The 16,528-nt window shown below is 38.1% G+C and overlaps 1 protein-coding gene across 8 annotated transcripts in view; it reads right to left on the bottom strand.

Moving 5' to 3' along the window:
* Positions 1-620: 620 nt before the first annotated feature.
* HYCC1 (hyccin PI4KA lipid kinase complex subunit 1) overlaps positions 621-16,528 on the bottom strand; it is a 46,386-nt gene continuing 30,478 nt past the window's right edge. For 4 of the 8 annotated variants that reach the window (XM_053967940.1, XM_053967938.1, XM_053967927.1 and 1 more), the window contains 4 exons: positions 15,960-16,047; positions 15,324-15,483; positions 9,122-9,136; positions 3,593-7,989 (listed from right to left, as the gene is read on the bottom strand). In XM_053967940.1, the coding sequence (XP_053823915.1) occupies positions 7,433-7,989; positions 9,122-9,136; positions 15,324-15,483; positions 15,960-16,047 (820 nt within the window). In that variant the 3' untranslated portion in view covers positions 3,593-7,432. Of the gene's footprint in view, positions 1,088-3,592; positions 7,990-8,841; positions 9,137-15,323; positions 15,484-15,959; positions 16,048-16,528 lie in introns of those variants that run through there. The other 4 variants (XM_053967952.1, XM_053967961.1, XM_053967955.1 and 1 more) reach the window with 4 other exon arrangements.

Consider the following 16,528-nt stretch of genomic DNA (forward strand, 5'->3'; position numbering starts at 1 on the left):
TCCTCCTTCCCTACTTTAGACATTTGAAAATGGCTGAAAATGCAACTACTTCATGATTAGTCTTATAATCTGAACAGATGCAGTTTGAATCCTAAATCCCAGCACCTGTCCACATTATTTCAAGCTGATCTTTACAGCGTGGCCAGAGAACCACTAAACCAGATCTATTCTTCCTAGACATCTGCCTGCTTGTAAGGCCTTTAGCAAAGGGGACAGCTGCTGATATTCAGAGCTCTGCTGAAGCCACTGATGCTGTGCTAAAGCTTCTTTTGGCTTAATTTAGCAAGAAAAGGGAATGTAGGGATTAGATTCAGTCAGAATCAGTAGGAAGGCAGCAATGCTAAACCAGTTGTTCAGGGTGAAAAGGGAGAAAGACATGGGATAAACACCTCGTGGGTGTCAGAAAGGATTTTCCTAGCTCAGATGTCCTGAATCAGTTTGACAGTGCCTGTATCTTTCTCCAGTCAATACAGGAAGAGATGAAATCAGTACTTTTGCTAAAGAGCAGTTGGATTGGTATTTTCTAATGGCTGAAATGAGGAATATAAATCCCAATGAACTAACAAGTAAACAAGTAAATGAAATATCAATGATGTTACCTACTGAAAGTAGTTCTGATTTATTATAGCATATTTCTTACACACCAGCATTTGAGGGGCAAGACAGCCTGCTGAAAGATGACATTTGGTATGACAGTTGGTTCACAAAATGTTATCATATATAATACTATCCTGATTCCCTCCCAATTATTAATGAAGTCTGAACTGCAGGTTGTTAACAATAATGAAAACACAATGCATTTTACCAACTAAAAAAGCAAAAGGAAAATACAGGAGTATTGTGATTTTTTAAAAAAAGAAAACATTTTTAAGGAATAACTTCAAGAGCCTTTACAATTTATACTCAAATCAATTTACTGCTGGCAGATAAAGCCACAAGGAAAATATACAAGTGACAATACAACCTTTCACTGCCTAGCTACATCTACTTTACGTGGTATCCTAGGTCATTGACACCAGTGCTGTTCCAAGGTTTTGCCAGCTCCAGCAGTCTGCATGGCAGTACTACAATCTCCATACCTTGATAGCTGAAGAGGAAAACAATGTGTAAAATAAACACAGACACACATTTTATATGTAATTTTTAAATAAGTGATTCAGTGATATCAAAGATGATGTACAAGAGAATTTAGTGACAAGGGGTAATGGATTCAAACTGAGAGTAAAAGGAGTTTATGCTAGCTAACATTAGATATTAGGAAAAAATTCTTTACTGTGAGAGTGGTGAGGCACTGGAACAGGTTGCCCAGAGAAGCTGCAGATGCCCCACCACTGAAGTGCTCAAGGCCAGGTTAGATGGGGCTCTGAGCAATCTGGTCTAGTGAGTGGCATCCCTGCCCATGGCAAGGGAACTGAAAACAGATGATCTTTAAGGTCCTTTCCAACCCAAACCATTTTGTGATTCCATGATTTCATGCATGAAAAAAGAATATTTCCAGAGAAAACACTGAACATTCATTATTCTGGTTGACTATTTGTATTGCAGAAATGATATCCACACAAGGACTTCTTATGCCGATATGTGACACACCTTCATTTACTTTGTTGTGCATTGTGGAGGCAGAAGCTGACATTTCTTATCCCATCTGAAACGTGCCCTCTCACAGCACAAAACCTACCATCATACTCCAGACCAAGCAAGTCTATGTGGGGGACTGCCAGTATTAGTCAGCACTACTGATGAGAACAACAAGCAGGCAGCTTGTCAGAAGCGCTGTGTGACTCAGACTGACTTCCACAAGTCCTTCTGCACCATTACATTTCTGTATTGTCCCTGCACATGTAGAGTAACAGATGACTAAACACAACCTTATTTTAGGACTCAAGCTAACGAAGCGAGCACCGTGCGATGTGAAGGCTTGTTTCACAAAGGCTTCTGGAGTTTCACAGTGACATTCTTCCCACTACCCTGAATTAGCAGGTGTATTTATTACCTGGCAGCTGTGGGCTGGGAGAAAACCCCCATACTGAAGTCATCTTTAATACAGAGCCAGATTAACATAAAACATGAAAAACAACTATTACAAGCTCAGTGCACGCAACCAGCTGTGAAGTCTGTAGGAACAAATGTAATTTCTGTAACTTGCAACTAATTGCCTGTAATACCTTCAAAAACCCCTTTTCCCATGAATTGTCCAGCAGGCTCTCAGCTATACTCTCATGCTCCAAATACAGGCAGTATTTTGGAGTACCACATTTTGGGAAAAGTTCTTGAAATCCATGTTGTCTTTTATTAATCAATCGCTATTCGACCCTGAAATTACCTAAGAGCCCATTTTAAACAATGCCTTTCACTCACAATAACTGAAATTGCAAATCCTACACACTTACAGGGCAATCACAGCATCAAGTCTAATCTGTACCTTTTGCAAAGGAAAGCTTTTACCTACTCCAATGCTTGGAATCAGATTTCCCTTCTCACCCATTTAAATGATGGGAAATTGAGTTTTGTCCTTTCAAGATGCAGGTTAAACACTGACATCCAAAAAATAGGAAACTATGCAGTGAGATCTCCCACTGCTGCCCTCTACTACAGCTCTTTCATTCAACCAGGTTTCTCTACAGCATTGCACCAGAGACTACATTTGTAAGGGCAAAGGAAAAAAACCCTGAACTAAATGCAGGATGACAACCCTGGACCTACAGAACAGAGCTTGCCTTGCACAGGAATTTCTCTGCAGATGGCCATGGGAGACCATCTTAGAGAGAAAGGCCCAGGAGAGCTGGAGGATGTTCAAGAACCACCTCTTCCAGGTTTAAGAATCTTCTATGGGTACACACAGAAAAGCAAGCAGAGGTGGCAGAAGGCATGGAAGCATGAAGCAGAAGCTCCTGACTAGACATGACAAAGCAGCATACAAGAGGTGGAAGCAAGAGCAGGCAACCTGGGGAGATGCACCATCCAAGCATGCACAGGTGGGCAACCCCCACAAGACAACCCCCAAATTAAATGGAACATGGCAAGAAAGGTGAAGGGCAAGGGAAAAAAAAAAAGATTTAACAGAGAGATCATCAGCAACAGGAAGACTAGGGGGAAAAAAGGCACCGCAGCTGAGTGGGGCAGAGGAGCTGCTGACAGAAAAGGCCAAGGTACTGACTGCCACCTTTGCTTCTGTTGTTACCAGCAAGAGCAGCTCTGAGAGCTACCCTGGACACAGTGCAGATAACGGCTGTGTATCAAACCACTGTTAATATTCACACCACCAAAATTACCAGTCTGCCCAAGTAGTGCTGCTTTACTGACAGGATCACCATCTGCTTCTGCCAAATTTGCAACTCATCTGCTTGAACTCACCCTTCACCCATCAGTGTTTCTCAGCCATGGTGTCCCTCCTGACAGGGCTGCATTTGCAGACCCTATGTTGCATAAAATAGGTATTCAGCATATTTTAGGTAATGCAGTCAACATACTATGACTTCTGGATGTGTAGAATAAAAACTGAACAAATATGTAGCAATGTAATGCGTATTTCAATAAAGTCTGTAAAGAGGCAAAATTTTCTGCTGTACATAGTATTTACAAAAGCATACGATTTAAAAAAAAACAAATTTATTTTACTGTCAAAATTATTAAACACTAAAAAGACAATATTGTAGCCTATACATTAGGAATGTAAGTTTTCATGTACAATCAAGAAAACACTTTACTGCAAAAAAGTTGAAAAAATGTGTTTCTAAAACAGTGTCACATAATGAGCTGAAGAATGAAAGTGTGGCAGTTGCTTAAATTCAGGTTCCCATGTGAAAGACATACATTTATAGACTGATGCAGATATTCCACAGACTCCAGGGAATATCAAATGTGTACATCTAGTCTTAGAAGAAGAATTATACAAATACAAAAGGCAATATATTATACATCTATATACAGCCTCAAACACCAACAAAAGGTACTGGACAATTACATTAGAAATTTCTAGAATTTCTCATAGGAAACCTCCTTAGAGAGAAGTGTGGCTAAAATAGCTCTATTTCTGTACCTTTCAAATTTGTTAGGTAATCAAGGCAATTCAAGACATTTAAATCCATTCAGAAACGTCACTGCAGCTCTACAGGAAGTGGTTAGAGGCCACACACTTTTTGCCCAAATGTTACATATTCTCCCAACAAAAATAATTCTTCTCTGCTTCAATGAGTTTTGCAAGTGTTGCTGTTCAAAGCCATCCTTGGAAACAGTGCCCTCTGATTTGGAACAGTAAGGTCAGTTATAAACATCAGCATTGAAACAACTTCTCTTATTACAATGTGAGATGATTCACTCCTACATAACATTTTCCCTGCAGAATGGTGCAGCTGTGTATGTTCGGAAGGTATTCATCAGAACTACCCACTCCCGGGCAGACTGTAATATGTGGTGTCTTAATGGGTTTCCTTTACACTGTTAGAAGACATCTACTTCTTTAACAAAGATTTTCCATCTGACAGTCTGAAGTGATTGGATAATGCTCAAACCCCCCAGAGTTTGACAATTTTAGAAATATGTTTCCTGCCCTACTTCCCTCATCACTCTTCCCACCCCTCTCCTAATGCTGAACCATGGATATTTGGTAAACAAATAATTCTGCCATCACTCTCCCTTGTGCCTTTTTTTTTTTTTTTTTAACTTTTCAATTTTTAAGAAAAGAAAGAAGCACAACTCAAAGTTTTGGTACTCAGGAAAGAAATTCTTTAGACTCAATCAGTATGAAGGTGGGATGTCAGCTCAAAAAAACACACTCATCACTGGGCAAGTTACTCCAGAGACCAATACAAACGTGTTTATATGACACCACATATGTATGGACAGAACAGTCTTTAGTACCAAGAACCTTTCCTTTTACCATTTTCTCAAAAAAGTATGAAGATCTGTATTATTTCAGTTGTACCAATATGAGCCTATGTCTTGGGTTCAAGCCAGACCAGCTGGATAAAAAAAGGATCAACAAACTTCATTTCAACACCATTTGGCTTGTGGCCAAGAGTACTGGAAACATTATGTTACATCTCTATACTTTTTGGCATTTTAGATCCTAATTTGAAATCCTAATTATTTAGATCTAAATCTTCCCAGTATAATAAATATCTTTTATACCAACATCCAGCTTAAAAGAGTGTCTACCATGGAGGTAACAAACAATTATGAATTAAATTAAACAAAGCAAAACCAGCAGAATTCTCAAAAATTCTAGCCCCTCAACACTACCTCGCAACTAATACAATAACAACAAATATTTGTCTACTGCAATTTTATTTATCTATTCTAGTTTTATGTCAATTTAAATTACTGCAAATTTTTTCTAATGTGTTCTTTAGATCCTACACTGCAAAAGTGGATTAGGAAACTGCTGTAAGTTTTGCAGGTTATTTCTTTGCAACATCCAGATCAAATTTCAAGGGAAGGAAGAGCTCTACATTACCTGTGTGTAGAGACAACCAATGCCAACTATCAGCTGCCTAACACCCTGCTGCTGCTCGTGGTTATGCATGTCCAGCAGCCAGATGCATTTGTCAATGTGTAACAAATGTCCTATCTAATGTGTATTGCAGAAAAGCCTATTAAAAAGAGGCTAAATTTTCTGCTGTACAAAGTATTTACAAACACAACCTCAAAGAACCAGTTTTTCTCACTGGTCAGTATTAAAAAATAAACAGGGCAAATTTGTAGTTTATCCATTAGGAATATAAGTTTTCATGTAAAATTAGGAAAATACTTCACTGTAAAAAGGTGAAGTACTGCATTACTAGAAGACAATGGTGTCACACAACAAAATGAAGAATGAGAAATTGTGGCATACTCCTTTAAATTCAGGCTCTTGGGTAAATATGAACACCTACAGACGGATGGGGGAATTCTGCATACTTTGGTGCATTCTCAGGAATGTACACATCCAGTCTGTGGTCATATTAGTACAATTATACAACTTATTTACTCTTTTCATTAGTTAACCAGCTTATTAGTTGCTATAAACCTGAATAACATTAGCTGTTTAAAAGTTACTTGTGCTTCAGTTTAAGTCAAAAGTATCTAAACTTACCTCCAAGCAAATGGTAAAGTCTACCAGAATTTTAGGTTTTTTTTGGTTTTTTTACAATGTTGTTGACAATAATGGATTAACAGCTGCAGAAACCTGGACAGTTGGGAGCAACTATGCCTTAGATCTTCATCCTACTTCTCCACTCTTAATAATATATTGTCTGTTCATCAGCTAATAACTGCTACTGGAGTGGCTTTGTCAGCAACTGCTTCTTCAGATTTCTGCGTAAGAAGTTTTAATGTCGTCCATTTTTCATTAAAATCTTAACATTATAAAAATTGTTGTCAAATTCACTGAAGGCTAAAGGTTTGGTAAAACCTTGAACAGGTTGCTGGTTTAGAATTTTGAACTAGAAAAATAATAGATATAAAAACCTTAGGAATTACAGTGCTACTTATATTTACATTATAGTTCCCCTTTGTGCTTGCAAGTTACTGAAAGTACACATCCTTTGGTAGTATTCTCTTAGTCTCAAGCATGAAATTCCTGTTAAGCACATTCACACTCCTGATTTGCTTGAGTCAGTGCAATGGGCTCATATTTCTACATAACATTGGTACACAAGCACATCTCTTCCCCACAGACAATAAAAATACTGATGACTGACTTTTCAGTGAGTAGTTTTGGAACTGATATTTAAGAATCCTAAAAAAAGAGTCTGTCACATAATTTTTGAGTCTTAAGAGTGAGTGACTACTACAGCAATTGATAATAATTCCCAGCCACAAGCTCTGCTGCTGTATTACTTTAGGCCCAGTTTTGAAGACATACAGATAAAACAAAATGCATCTAAAATTGGACTTATACAGGCATAAAGAAGTATGAACATTGCTACATGTACTAACTACCAATACAAAAGCCACCAGAACACCAAACACTGAAGTGATGCTTCTAGTTTAAATTTACATGTAAGCACAGCTCACATGTAAGAAAATGTCTGTTCTTACAATGCTCTTCCAAAATTGCATGACAATACTGCAAGACTCCTCCTAAAAAAACCCTAAGTACTTGCAGTTTTGCCTATGCCAAATGGAAGACAAAAACTAGGATCTGGGAGAGACACTCTATTTGTTCCCACAGTGTACATGTGTAAGAAGCCACACACCTTGGCCAGTGACAACCAACCAATTAATGCTTGTTCAGCTGGTGAAGGTATAAACTTTTCATGAAGCTGTAAAGGTATCAGAAGTTGACTCAAAATAATTAAAACTGTTGTCTATTCACTATTACTGTCAAACATGAGCCAAGTAAGAATTTATTTGAGACTTAAGGAAGTAACGTATGGCATATTAAGAGCTTAATGTACCAATATCAGGATAAAGTCTCAGTAATTTATTTTTTATACTGGCCAATTTAATATCAATCTGTTGACAAAGTTATGCTAATACTAGGAGGTCGCTGCTGATTAGGTTGTTTGCTTAAAATAGGAAGATCTGTTCTTTCTGTTCCATATATCAGTTTTTCCTCCTGAAGACTGCAAGCTGAAAACCTGTTTGCCTCTGTACCAGAGACACCACCACGATTATTTGGAACTGGGACACCACTGACCTGTTCAAAGGATTTACTAAACACAGTAGTGGTTGTTCTGGCCAGGCTATGGCTGCCAGGCTTAGGCAGGGACTGGCTGGTTGTCAGTGTCAGTCTCTTCAGAGACACAAGCTCCAGATTCTCACTCATGGCTCTCTGAGTTTGTTTTCGTGATAAATGCTCTCTGCAGGTTTCCCCTTCTTTTTCTTTTCCTCCAGATTTGCTTCCTCCAGACCTTCGTTGGCTCTTCCCTAAGAGGCTCTTGCTGCTTATGGTGCTGCTGTTAGATAGGGCAGACTGACTTGCACCAGAAGTAGCCCTAGAGTAAAACCCTTCATCGGTTTCAGATACTTCTATGAGTTCTTCTTCAATTGTTAAGTCAGAATTATCTGCATGGTAGAAACAGAAATAAAAAATTAGCAATTGACTGTCTCACATTCATTGCTTTTACATATTGTTCAATTTTGATATTTATAAGCATGAAGCCATAAAGCAGTAGAACACAAGACAACGCTTACCTATTCCATGACATTTTGGAATTAAAGTTCATTAGGATATAGAGTTACAGCAAGTAATGCCGCATTAACTACATCAAAAAGCATGCCCCAATCTCATTTTGTTGTGATTTTGAAGGAAAAAAAATGCAGTCTTGTTAATTCATGCAGGAAATTAGAAACTTAGAGATTAGAAAGTACCATACAGAGCAAAAAAAAGTGTAAATCTTATTTTGAGCAAGTGATCCACTACAGGATTTGGCAAAGCTTGTTAATCACAGAGGTATGAGATCAATGCCCCAGGACGCCCTATGGCACCTGCATGTTTAGCAACCCAAGAATGCTTTAGGACTGAAAGGTCACTTTCTGCATCACAGGTCTGATGGTAAGAGTTGGAAACTCAAGCACAACATGAGATCTGCAGTACACCATGGAAAGTAGAATTTGGGAAATCTGAGTAACATAGCAAGATACTTTTAACATCCATTTTGATGGATTTTTCATACCACTGATCACTGGATTTTGTAAACTCACACAAATATGCTTAATAAACTCAAAGGTATGTTGAGTCTTGGTGTATTTTCTCCCAATTAAATATATCTACTTGTAAGTATGTCATCATTGTCTGTGGCACAGACAAAGCTGTGTGCAATACATGCAACTGTGTTATTACACATGCAAATATATTAACTGCATACTTTAATTCTTGAAACATGCAGCAGTGACCCTTTCAATCAACAGCGGTACCTTACGGTGCAGCTACAAGTGCTCTGCTAAAACTGCACTCTGCCAGATGAGTTTATTCCATCCTCCATCATTTTTCTTACAGATTTTTGCCTCCTGATTTCTGGCATGCCTCTGCTGTCAGTTCTAGGATCTGTAGCTGTTTCCTGTACTCCCTGTAAATGCTGAACATCATTCTCTGCTAGAGCTCTGCTCTTTTCCCCATTCCCGGTCCTCTCTCCAGCCACACTTGTGACACTAATCTCAGGTATGATAAAGTTGCCCAATTCAGTAGCATCATTACCATTCTCTGGTTGTTCTAGAATTAAAGATGGATAAGAAAAAAAAAAAAAAACAAAAGATGTCTGAAATAAAACATGAAACAAAACGCAATAGATACAGATGACTTAAGCATTATAAATTAAAGCAGATGTACACATATTAACCTCTTGTTAATTAGTAACATTAGCAAGTATGGAGTTTTGCTTTATTTCTAAAATGGCAGTCTTCAGTCTTCCAGTTATTGCCCTGAATCATACTGAAAAGGCCCATGCTAGAGCTTTCAAAACTGAAATTTCAAAACTGAATGAGGATCATGAAACAAATTATCAGAAACCAAAGAACAGTTCATAATTCCCTTTACAACTATATTCTCCACATCCCCATGCTAGAGTGAAAGTTACTTTTACAATGAAATGGCATATCAACTTCATGCGTTATCATTCAAGACTAGAAAATCTACACATACAATATCATGATGCTGCACCTTGGTCAGCTTGAAAACAAAGAATGAAACAACAAAGTCAACTCAAGCACACTTTGATATTCATTATCTTTCTTCATTTCAAAAAACTGTTTTCAACTGGAAAGGGATTTCTGGATACCCCAAAAAAACTACTTGAGAAGAGGACTGTGGCACAGAAACTTGACAAGACTAAAAATGCACTAAAAGTACAGCTCAGAATAAAGCTCAAGTGAGTCTCTATTTTATTCATAATGCAGCTCTTTCAGACCAGAGGATTAAGTAAAGACCACCCAGACTATACTGCCAGTCTGCTACTGCACATGACAGAAGCTGGCAGCACATTGAACTGACAGTACGAAGTCCAAAACCAGAAAAATTTACAATTAGATGGTTTTTCACAGTGGCAGCTCTAATACTCTTTAATTCAAGGGGATTCCCTCTTCCTCCTGTCCCCTCACTGAAGACTCTTGTGCAGGCACAGTGCACTTCTAGGTCAGGTGGCTCCTGCACTGGGCTTTTCACTACCATTTATGCTGTCTGCACTGACCACAACTGAGCCAGAAGGTTATTCTGGCAGGGATGGACAGCAGTGTTCCCTGGTGTAAGAGCTATTTTACCTGAGAATTCTAATAATAAGTCTTTCTAACTAATCAATGACCAATCAAAGTATCTATTTAAATAGCTGCACCACCCAAAGGAAATGGCATTAATAGCTGATGCTATTCTTCACTAAATTCCTGATATTTTGGAGGAAACTCAAAATAGAACCATTTTCTTTCTGCAAAAGTCTTCTATTTTCAGTAGCAAAGGTGGCAAGGAGCACCATGAACTGGAATAGTAATAACAATAAATAAACAATTATGATATGAAAGCACCATCAAGTATAGCCTTTTTTTTCTAAAAATACAGAAGCAGAAAGGTTAGTGAGAAGACCAACGCTCACACTGGCCTCAGTGCTCTAAATTCACTGGAGTGAGGAACTTCCGCCTCTCCAATGGCAATCTTTGGAACTCCTTCCTGCTGCCCCAAAGGGAGGAAACGACAGAGCAGAGCTTAACTGTCAGAAAAGCACTGATTATCCAACTCCAAAGAAAGAAGACTCAAAGTACACAGCAGAAATCAGAAATAACAGAGGAAGATTTTTTTTTTTTTTTGGTAAAAGGTTCTGTATAAAGGCATTACCCAGTTATGGTTATTTGGTGGTGTGCATTTCTAAATGTACCATCCAGCTGTGATACCAGCACTTCACCCAATACTGCTGCATTCCCACAGCTGAGTAACCATTACTACAATGAACTGAGGAAAAAAAAACCCAGAAGTTAAGAGTTTTACTCATTATAATTAGGTCTAAAGGAAATATACCTTTCTCTGAATTTAACTGACTACAGGAGGAAGCTAATGGAAAGAATGGGATATGGGGTATCTAAACACCTATTAACACTGTCTACCACAGCAGCTACACTCTTGGGGCAGGGATAAGAGTACACAATCCACACCCTCCATAGCAGCATACCCTCCTTATTTTACAGCTTTTAAGGACACCCAAACCTTCAGCTTTATAGTGCTTGGTGGTGAAGATAATACTGCTTTCAAGCTGGACAGCTCTGGGGGTCTAGCCTTTGAGAGAGAGCTATTAATGCCCAGTGCACAATGTAGCAAAAAAAAAAAAAAAAAAAAAGAAAAACAAAACAAAACAAAAAACAAACAAACCCCCCCAAAAAAACCAAAAAAAAACCAAAAAAAAACCAAGGACACTGCTGAACAGTGCAGAGATAAAAATTAATAATGATGTCAGTTTGATTGTCAACATAGATATACCCACAGCAGTTGAAGGAAAATGTATTTGGTGTCACATTTCTGAATGCTAAAACTTAATTCAAAATTATAGTCTACCTTATTACGGTTGCCCAGATAATTTACCTCAGACTGCACAGGCAAACTGCCCAGTCTGAATATAATTCAATTGTAAACCCCACAAGCTCAAGCTGCACGTCCTGCACAACTGTGTTAGCATATTTAATTAGTCATAAAAGCACCAGGCTTATACCCTAAGATTAGCATTAACTTCAGATTCTTGCAAGTTACAATTATTTCAGGAATTAATAGTGTTAAAAAAAAAAAGTAAGAAAATTTTCTTCACAGGGAGAATTCAATGACTAGTATTTCTAAGCCTTGTGTACTACATGAAAGTCAACTTCTGCAGTGAAGAAAAAAGTAACTTCTTGTCCTTCACTAGTTGATGTCTTTGTTCTTGTGTTATGTATCTCACCAACATCTGGTCAGCTTTTCTCTGTCTGTTACATCAGAGTATTTCTCTTACACACACCTCTACAAACGAGAGCTAATGCCCCCCTTCAGGTGTGATAATTTATAGGCAATCCAATCCAACAGCACTAAATAATTTGTTGCTAAGTAGTGGCTAGTATCAGCTCACTCCATAAACAAAATCCATCTGTTATTAAATGGATCTATTTTGCAAACCACCCCTCACATTTAGTACCTCTAAAGTACCTATCTGTGAAGTCCAAATTCACATTACTAATTTAATTTAAAAAGTCCTTATAAGTAACTGCTCCTTGTGAACAAATTACAGGGTTAAGTACCACAAGAAGATTCAATGTTAAGTCAACCTTTATGCAAAACTGACTTCAATCTAGAATTCTAGCAAAGGCTAGCAAGATCTAATGTCTGAAAACTTTTATAGTAAAATTAATTTTTTAAAATATAAAGAGAATAAAGCCCATGCTTCTCAGCTGGAAATGTGATTCACTGGGGTTCTTCTATTTTATTTTACACACATAAGTAGTGATTGAAAATTGCTGCCGTGCTTCCCCAAGAGATAATATGCTTCATCAGTTTTCCTAGTCCATGTAATGTATAACATTAAATACCTCTCAGGTGGCTCCTCTGACTTCTGAATCCATTTACACTAATTTTTATTATAATGAAAATAAAAATAATCCCCCAAATACATTTTTCCTCTTACACTGTGAGAGAGAGAGAATAATGGTCAAGAGGTACAAGGTTTGTTACCTAATTTCTACCAATTCCAGTATTCATTTTAATTTGAACAAGCACATGTAAGCACAAGCCTTGTTATTCTTTCTGCATGCCAATCGTGAAGATGTATTTCATATTTTTCTTTTCTCAGGAATTGTGTGGCACTGAATTAGTTTAGTAAGAATTTTGAAAATGGGAGACCATCCACTCTGACTTTAAAAAGGCTGTCCAAGTCACAAACAAAAGGTTTGTTAGGATTTTATGAGAATTTTGAGGAGATTAGCTGAAGTGATTTATGCATGGAATATTTACCATTTAAAAGAACACAATTGGCAGTCACTTAGCTAGATACCACAGATTCAGCTTTGGAATCTTAATCAGCCTAATCTTTGCATAGCCTTCAAATTTACAATTACTCCCACAACCTGCCACGTATTCCACTCCAACCCACCTTATACCAAGTGATTTTCTTCCTCTTCATTAAATCCTGTACGGTTTTGACAAATCCAACATTTTCACAGAAACCCAAACAAAATGTTGGCATGAGCTGTGTTGAACAAGTCCTTAATCTTTCAGTCTTCATCTCTGAACACTGACTACTCACTCCTTGCCTGGATTGCACTAACTAGATTATTGCTATTTCTCTCAACTTGTCCTACTTTATAAGACTCTCATAAAACACAGCATTCCACTCCACTTCTGAGTTCAACTGGTATTTTCATTTCCCTTTCACCTTACTGTTATCTGCTGCAGGGCACACCTGTCACACACTTTTATTTATCCCTGAACTTCACAAAGCCACACTCCCTGCAAGGAGGCAATAACTGTAGAAAGTTCTCTATTTCTGTATTTGCTGAAAATTTTGCATTTTTATAAGGATGTATCCAATACTCATTTTATACCATTTTGGTCTCCTGTAAACACAAAGGAAATGTTTCTTTTAATACACTTTCAATTTCTCTGGATGACCTAGCACTCAGTATCCTTGATCGGTGCTACTCTCCACCATCTCATTTGAACAAGCATCAAAACCACTCAAAAATAATAGCTAACAAAATTGCCTAGCTTCAGAGGGCATTTTTCTGTTTAAAAGCTAAGACATTATACCATTTTCTTGCATCTGGTCAATAATCCATGCTTAATAACTTTAAGGCTGAAAAAAAGAAAAACAAAATGGTTCTTAGCAGCCTTGAGACATCAGTAATGACCTGCTACTCCATCTCACTAAAGACACTAATGTTTTGCTCCTCAGGTCTGTCTGATGGTTTTAAGTAGTTTTTAATCAACTGAAATGAAATTTGGTTGTTTTACCTTTCTTCTCTGTCCTTCACCTTCTCTGACAGCTTACTATTGGTACTAGTACTACAAATGTGTTCTACCACCAAGTGTTTCTCAACACTTGCTTGAATTACCTCTTGGCCAATTTATGACATGTAACTTAGCAAACTTTTTCTAACTGTCCATATACTACAAAAGCTCACTTTGTAACATCATACAAAAATTTTAATAGGACTACAAAATCTTCAGTGAACCTATTAGAAAAACACTCTTATCTACACTCATGCTCTTAGCCTGTTACCAGGATTACAATCCCAAAAGAACAACTGCCAATTCTGATCCCTGGTCCAGTGGCTCTTCCCTCACCTGAAGATGGCAAAGGTGAAGGATTACAATATTTAGACTCACAGAATCTCTTGCTGGTACTGCTACTTCTGCAGTACATTCGGCACCATTCTTTCCTACTTTTCAGCCCAGACTTGTGCTCTGCATTGTGGAAGCCCTTAAACTAGTTTGCCCAAATATACAGGCTTTGGCTGGAACAGAGACAATTTTCTTCACAGTAGCTGGTATGGGACTGTGTTTTGGATTTGGGGTGGAAATGGTGTTGATACTTTGTTGATACAGGGGTACTTTTGTTATTGCTGAGCAGCGCTTGCACAGAGCCAAGGCCTTTTCTGCACAAAAAGCTGGGAGGGGACACAGCAGGGACAGCTGCCCCAACTGACCCAAGGGGTATCCCAGACCATGTAAAATCATACTCAGTATACAAAGCTGGGGGAAGAAGGAGGAAGAGGGGGGATATTTGGTGTTGGTCCTCCCAAGTAACTGTTAGGCGTGATGGAGCTCTGCTTTCCTGGGCATGGCTGAACTCCTGCCTGCCCATGGGAAGTGCTGAATGAATTCCCTGTTTTGCTTTGCTTGCAGGCACAGCTTTTGCTGTATCTCATTAACTGGCTTTATTTCAACACGATTTCTCACTTACTCTTCCAGTTCCCTCCCCCATCCCACTGTAGGGAGTATGTAAGCAGCTGTATGGGGCTTACTGGTTGTGTGGGCTTAAACTATTACACCAAAACACAGTCGTTTACCCCTCTATCCTTAAACCCTATTTTTATTTAAGTACTTTAAGACAGATGAGGTTCTGTGGTAAAGTTCTTAAATATTTATTTTGCTTCAGGTACTAGAAACTAGTTTCCAGAAGAAAGCAGAAACATCATCTTCTGAGGGACCACTAATTGTGTACACCTCCCTTTAACAAAAAGGGTTTGTGTGTACTGTGTCTTTTTCAAAACATAGTTAGGGAAATAAAGAATATACTTCATCTGAATTGTGTTGAGATTCCCACTCACCAGTCAAGAAAATAATAACCTCCAAATTGCTGCCTGCCTATAAGCAATAAATATGTGAAATAATAAAATCTTCAATCTTATTTTAAAAACATGGAAAAAGCTAAGAATTCATTGCAAAATGTGTTCCTTACCATGCCTTTTCCATCTGTGCCCTCTTATAGACATGCTAGTCACAGCATTTCTTGATATTCTGGATGAAGTAGGTGTAATTTCAACCTGAATGCATCTTGTACCTTCTTTACTAGATTTCATGGCACCCTGAGGCAGTGAAGCTTTTATTGCATTAGCAACCTACAACAGAAGAGATGCACTTAAGTTCTTATCACAAAGGTACAAATTTTAAAAGAATTCTGTCAGTGATTCTTCCTATTTCAAGAACAATACTGTGTACAACTCCAATTTAGGGTCAAAAAGCACGCCACCTTTTTGCATGGCCTATAAAAAATGCTGGTTGCAATTAGCTCTCAGAACTTATACTTGCCACTTTCTTAAAACAAAGTTTCCACTTTCAAGATGTGGCTATTCCTTCTGCTGCACCATTACCTTAGCTCTGAAGACTTAGAGGTGTTCTGTTGAAAACAGCTTGGTCACAAGGAAATGTGACACCACAACTAAGTACAGTGAAAAGCCCCACGTACTGTTTGCACAAGCACACACACAGCTTTAGGTTCCTGGTATCATCTTGTATCATGCATGCTCACAGCAAGAATTTACCAGGCTAAAACTTCTACTCAACAAACTGTTGAGTAGAAAAAAAAAATACCTACCAGCAGAGGTTCTGGATACAGCTCAAGCTGTGCTCTATACAAAACGTCATCCATAGCTTTACGAGCCAGATCCCATTCTCCATTATAACTGCAAAGGTAAAATTATATGTAATAATACGCATCTATGTCAACAGATGAACCTTCTTGGTCACCTAACCTTCACAGTGCTGGTGTTCCCTGAGAGTTCAGTTTAGAGAACTGGAATTACTTGAGTTTGTTAGCAGCAAGCGTGCTAATTAAAGAACACTGAAGTAGCATCTATGGAGACAAAGTTTTATTTTCATTGGCCACCCAGAGCAGTTTAAAAATTTTATCATTAGCTGCTGATCAGCTAGTCACAAAATATTCTGAAATACAATCAGGGCTTTTTTAATATTACTCCATCTTTTGAGTACTCCTGTATTACTAGTCTCCAATTATTTCAGTTACTGAGTAAGCTTCATACATTAACATCACTTTCAAAGGGTAGATGACATCAGCATTACAGAGAAAAAAATATAGCCTCTTTTCCTTAACTAGACTGATGTCAAAACTAACCATGCAGAAATGTGGACAGCAGACAATGGCTG

Source organism: Vidua chalybeata, chromosome 1 (assembly GCF_026979565.1).
Source record: "Vidua chalybeata isolate OUT-0048 chromosome 1, bVidCha1 merged haplotype, whole genome shotgun sequence".
In the NCBI taxonomy this organism is placed as follows: domain Eukaryota; kingdom Metazoa; phylum Chordata; class Aves; order Passeriformes; family Viduidae; genus Vidua; species Vidua chalybeata.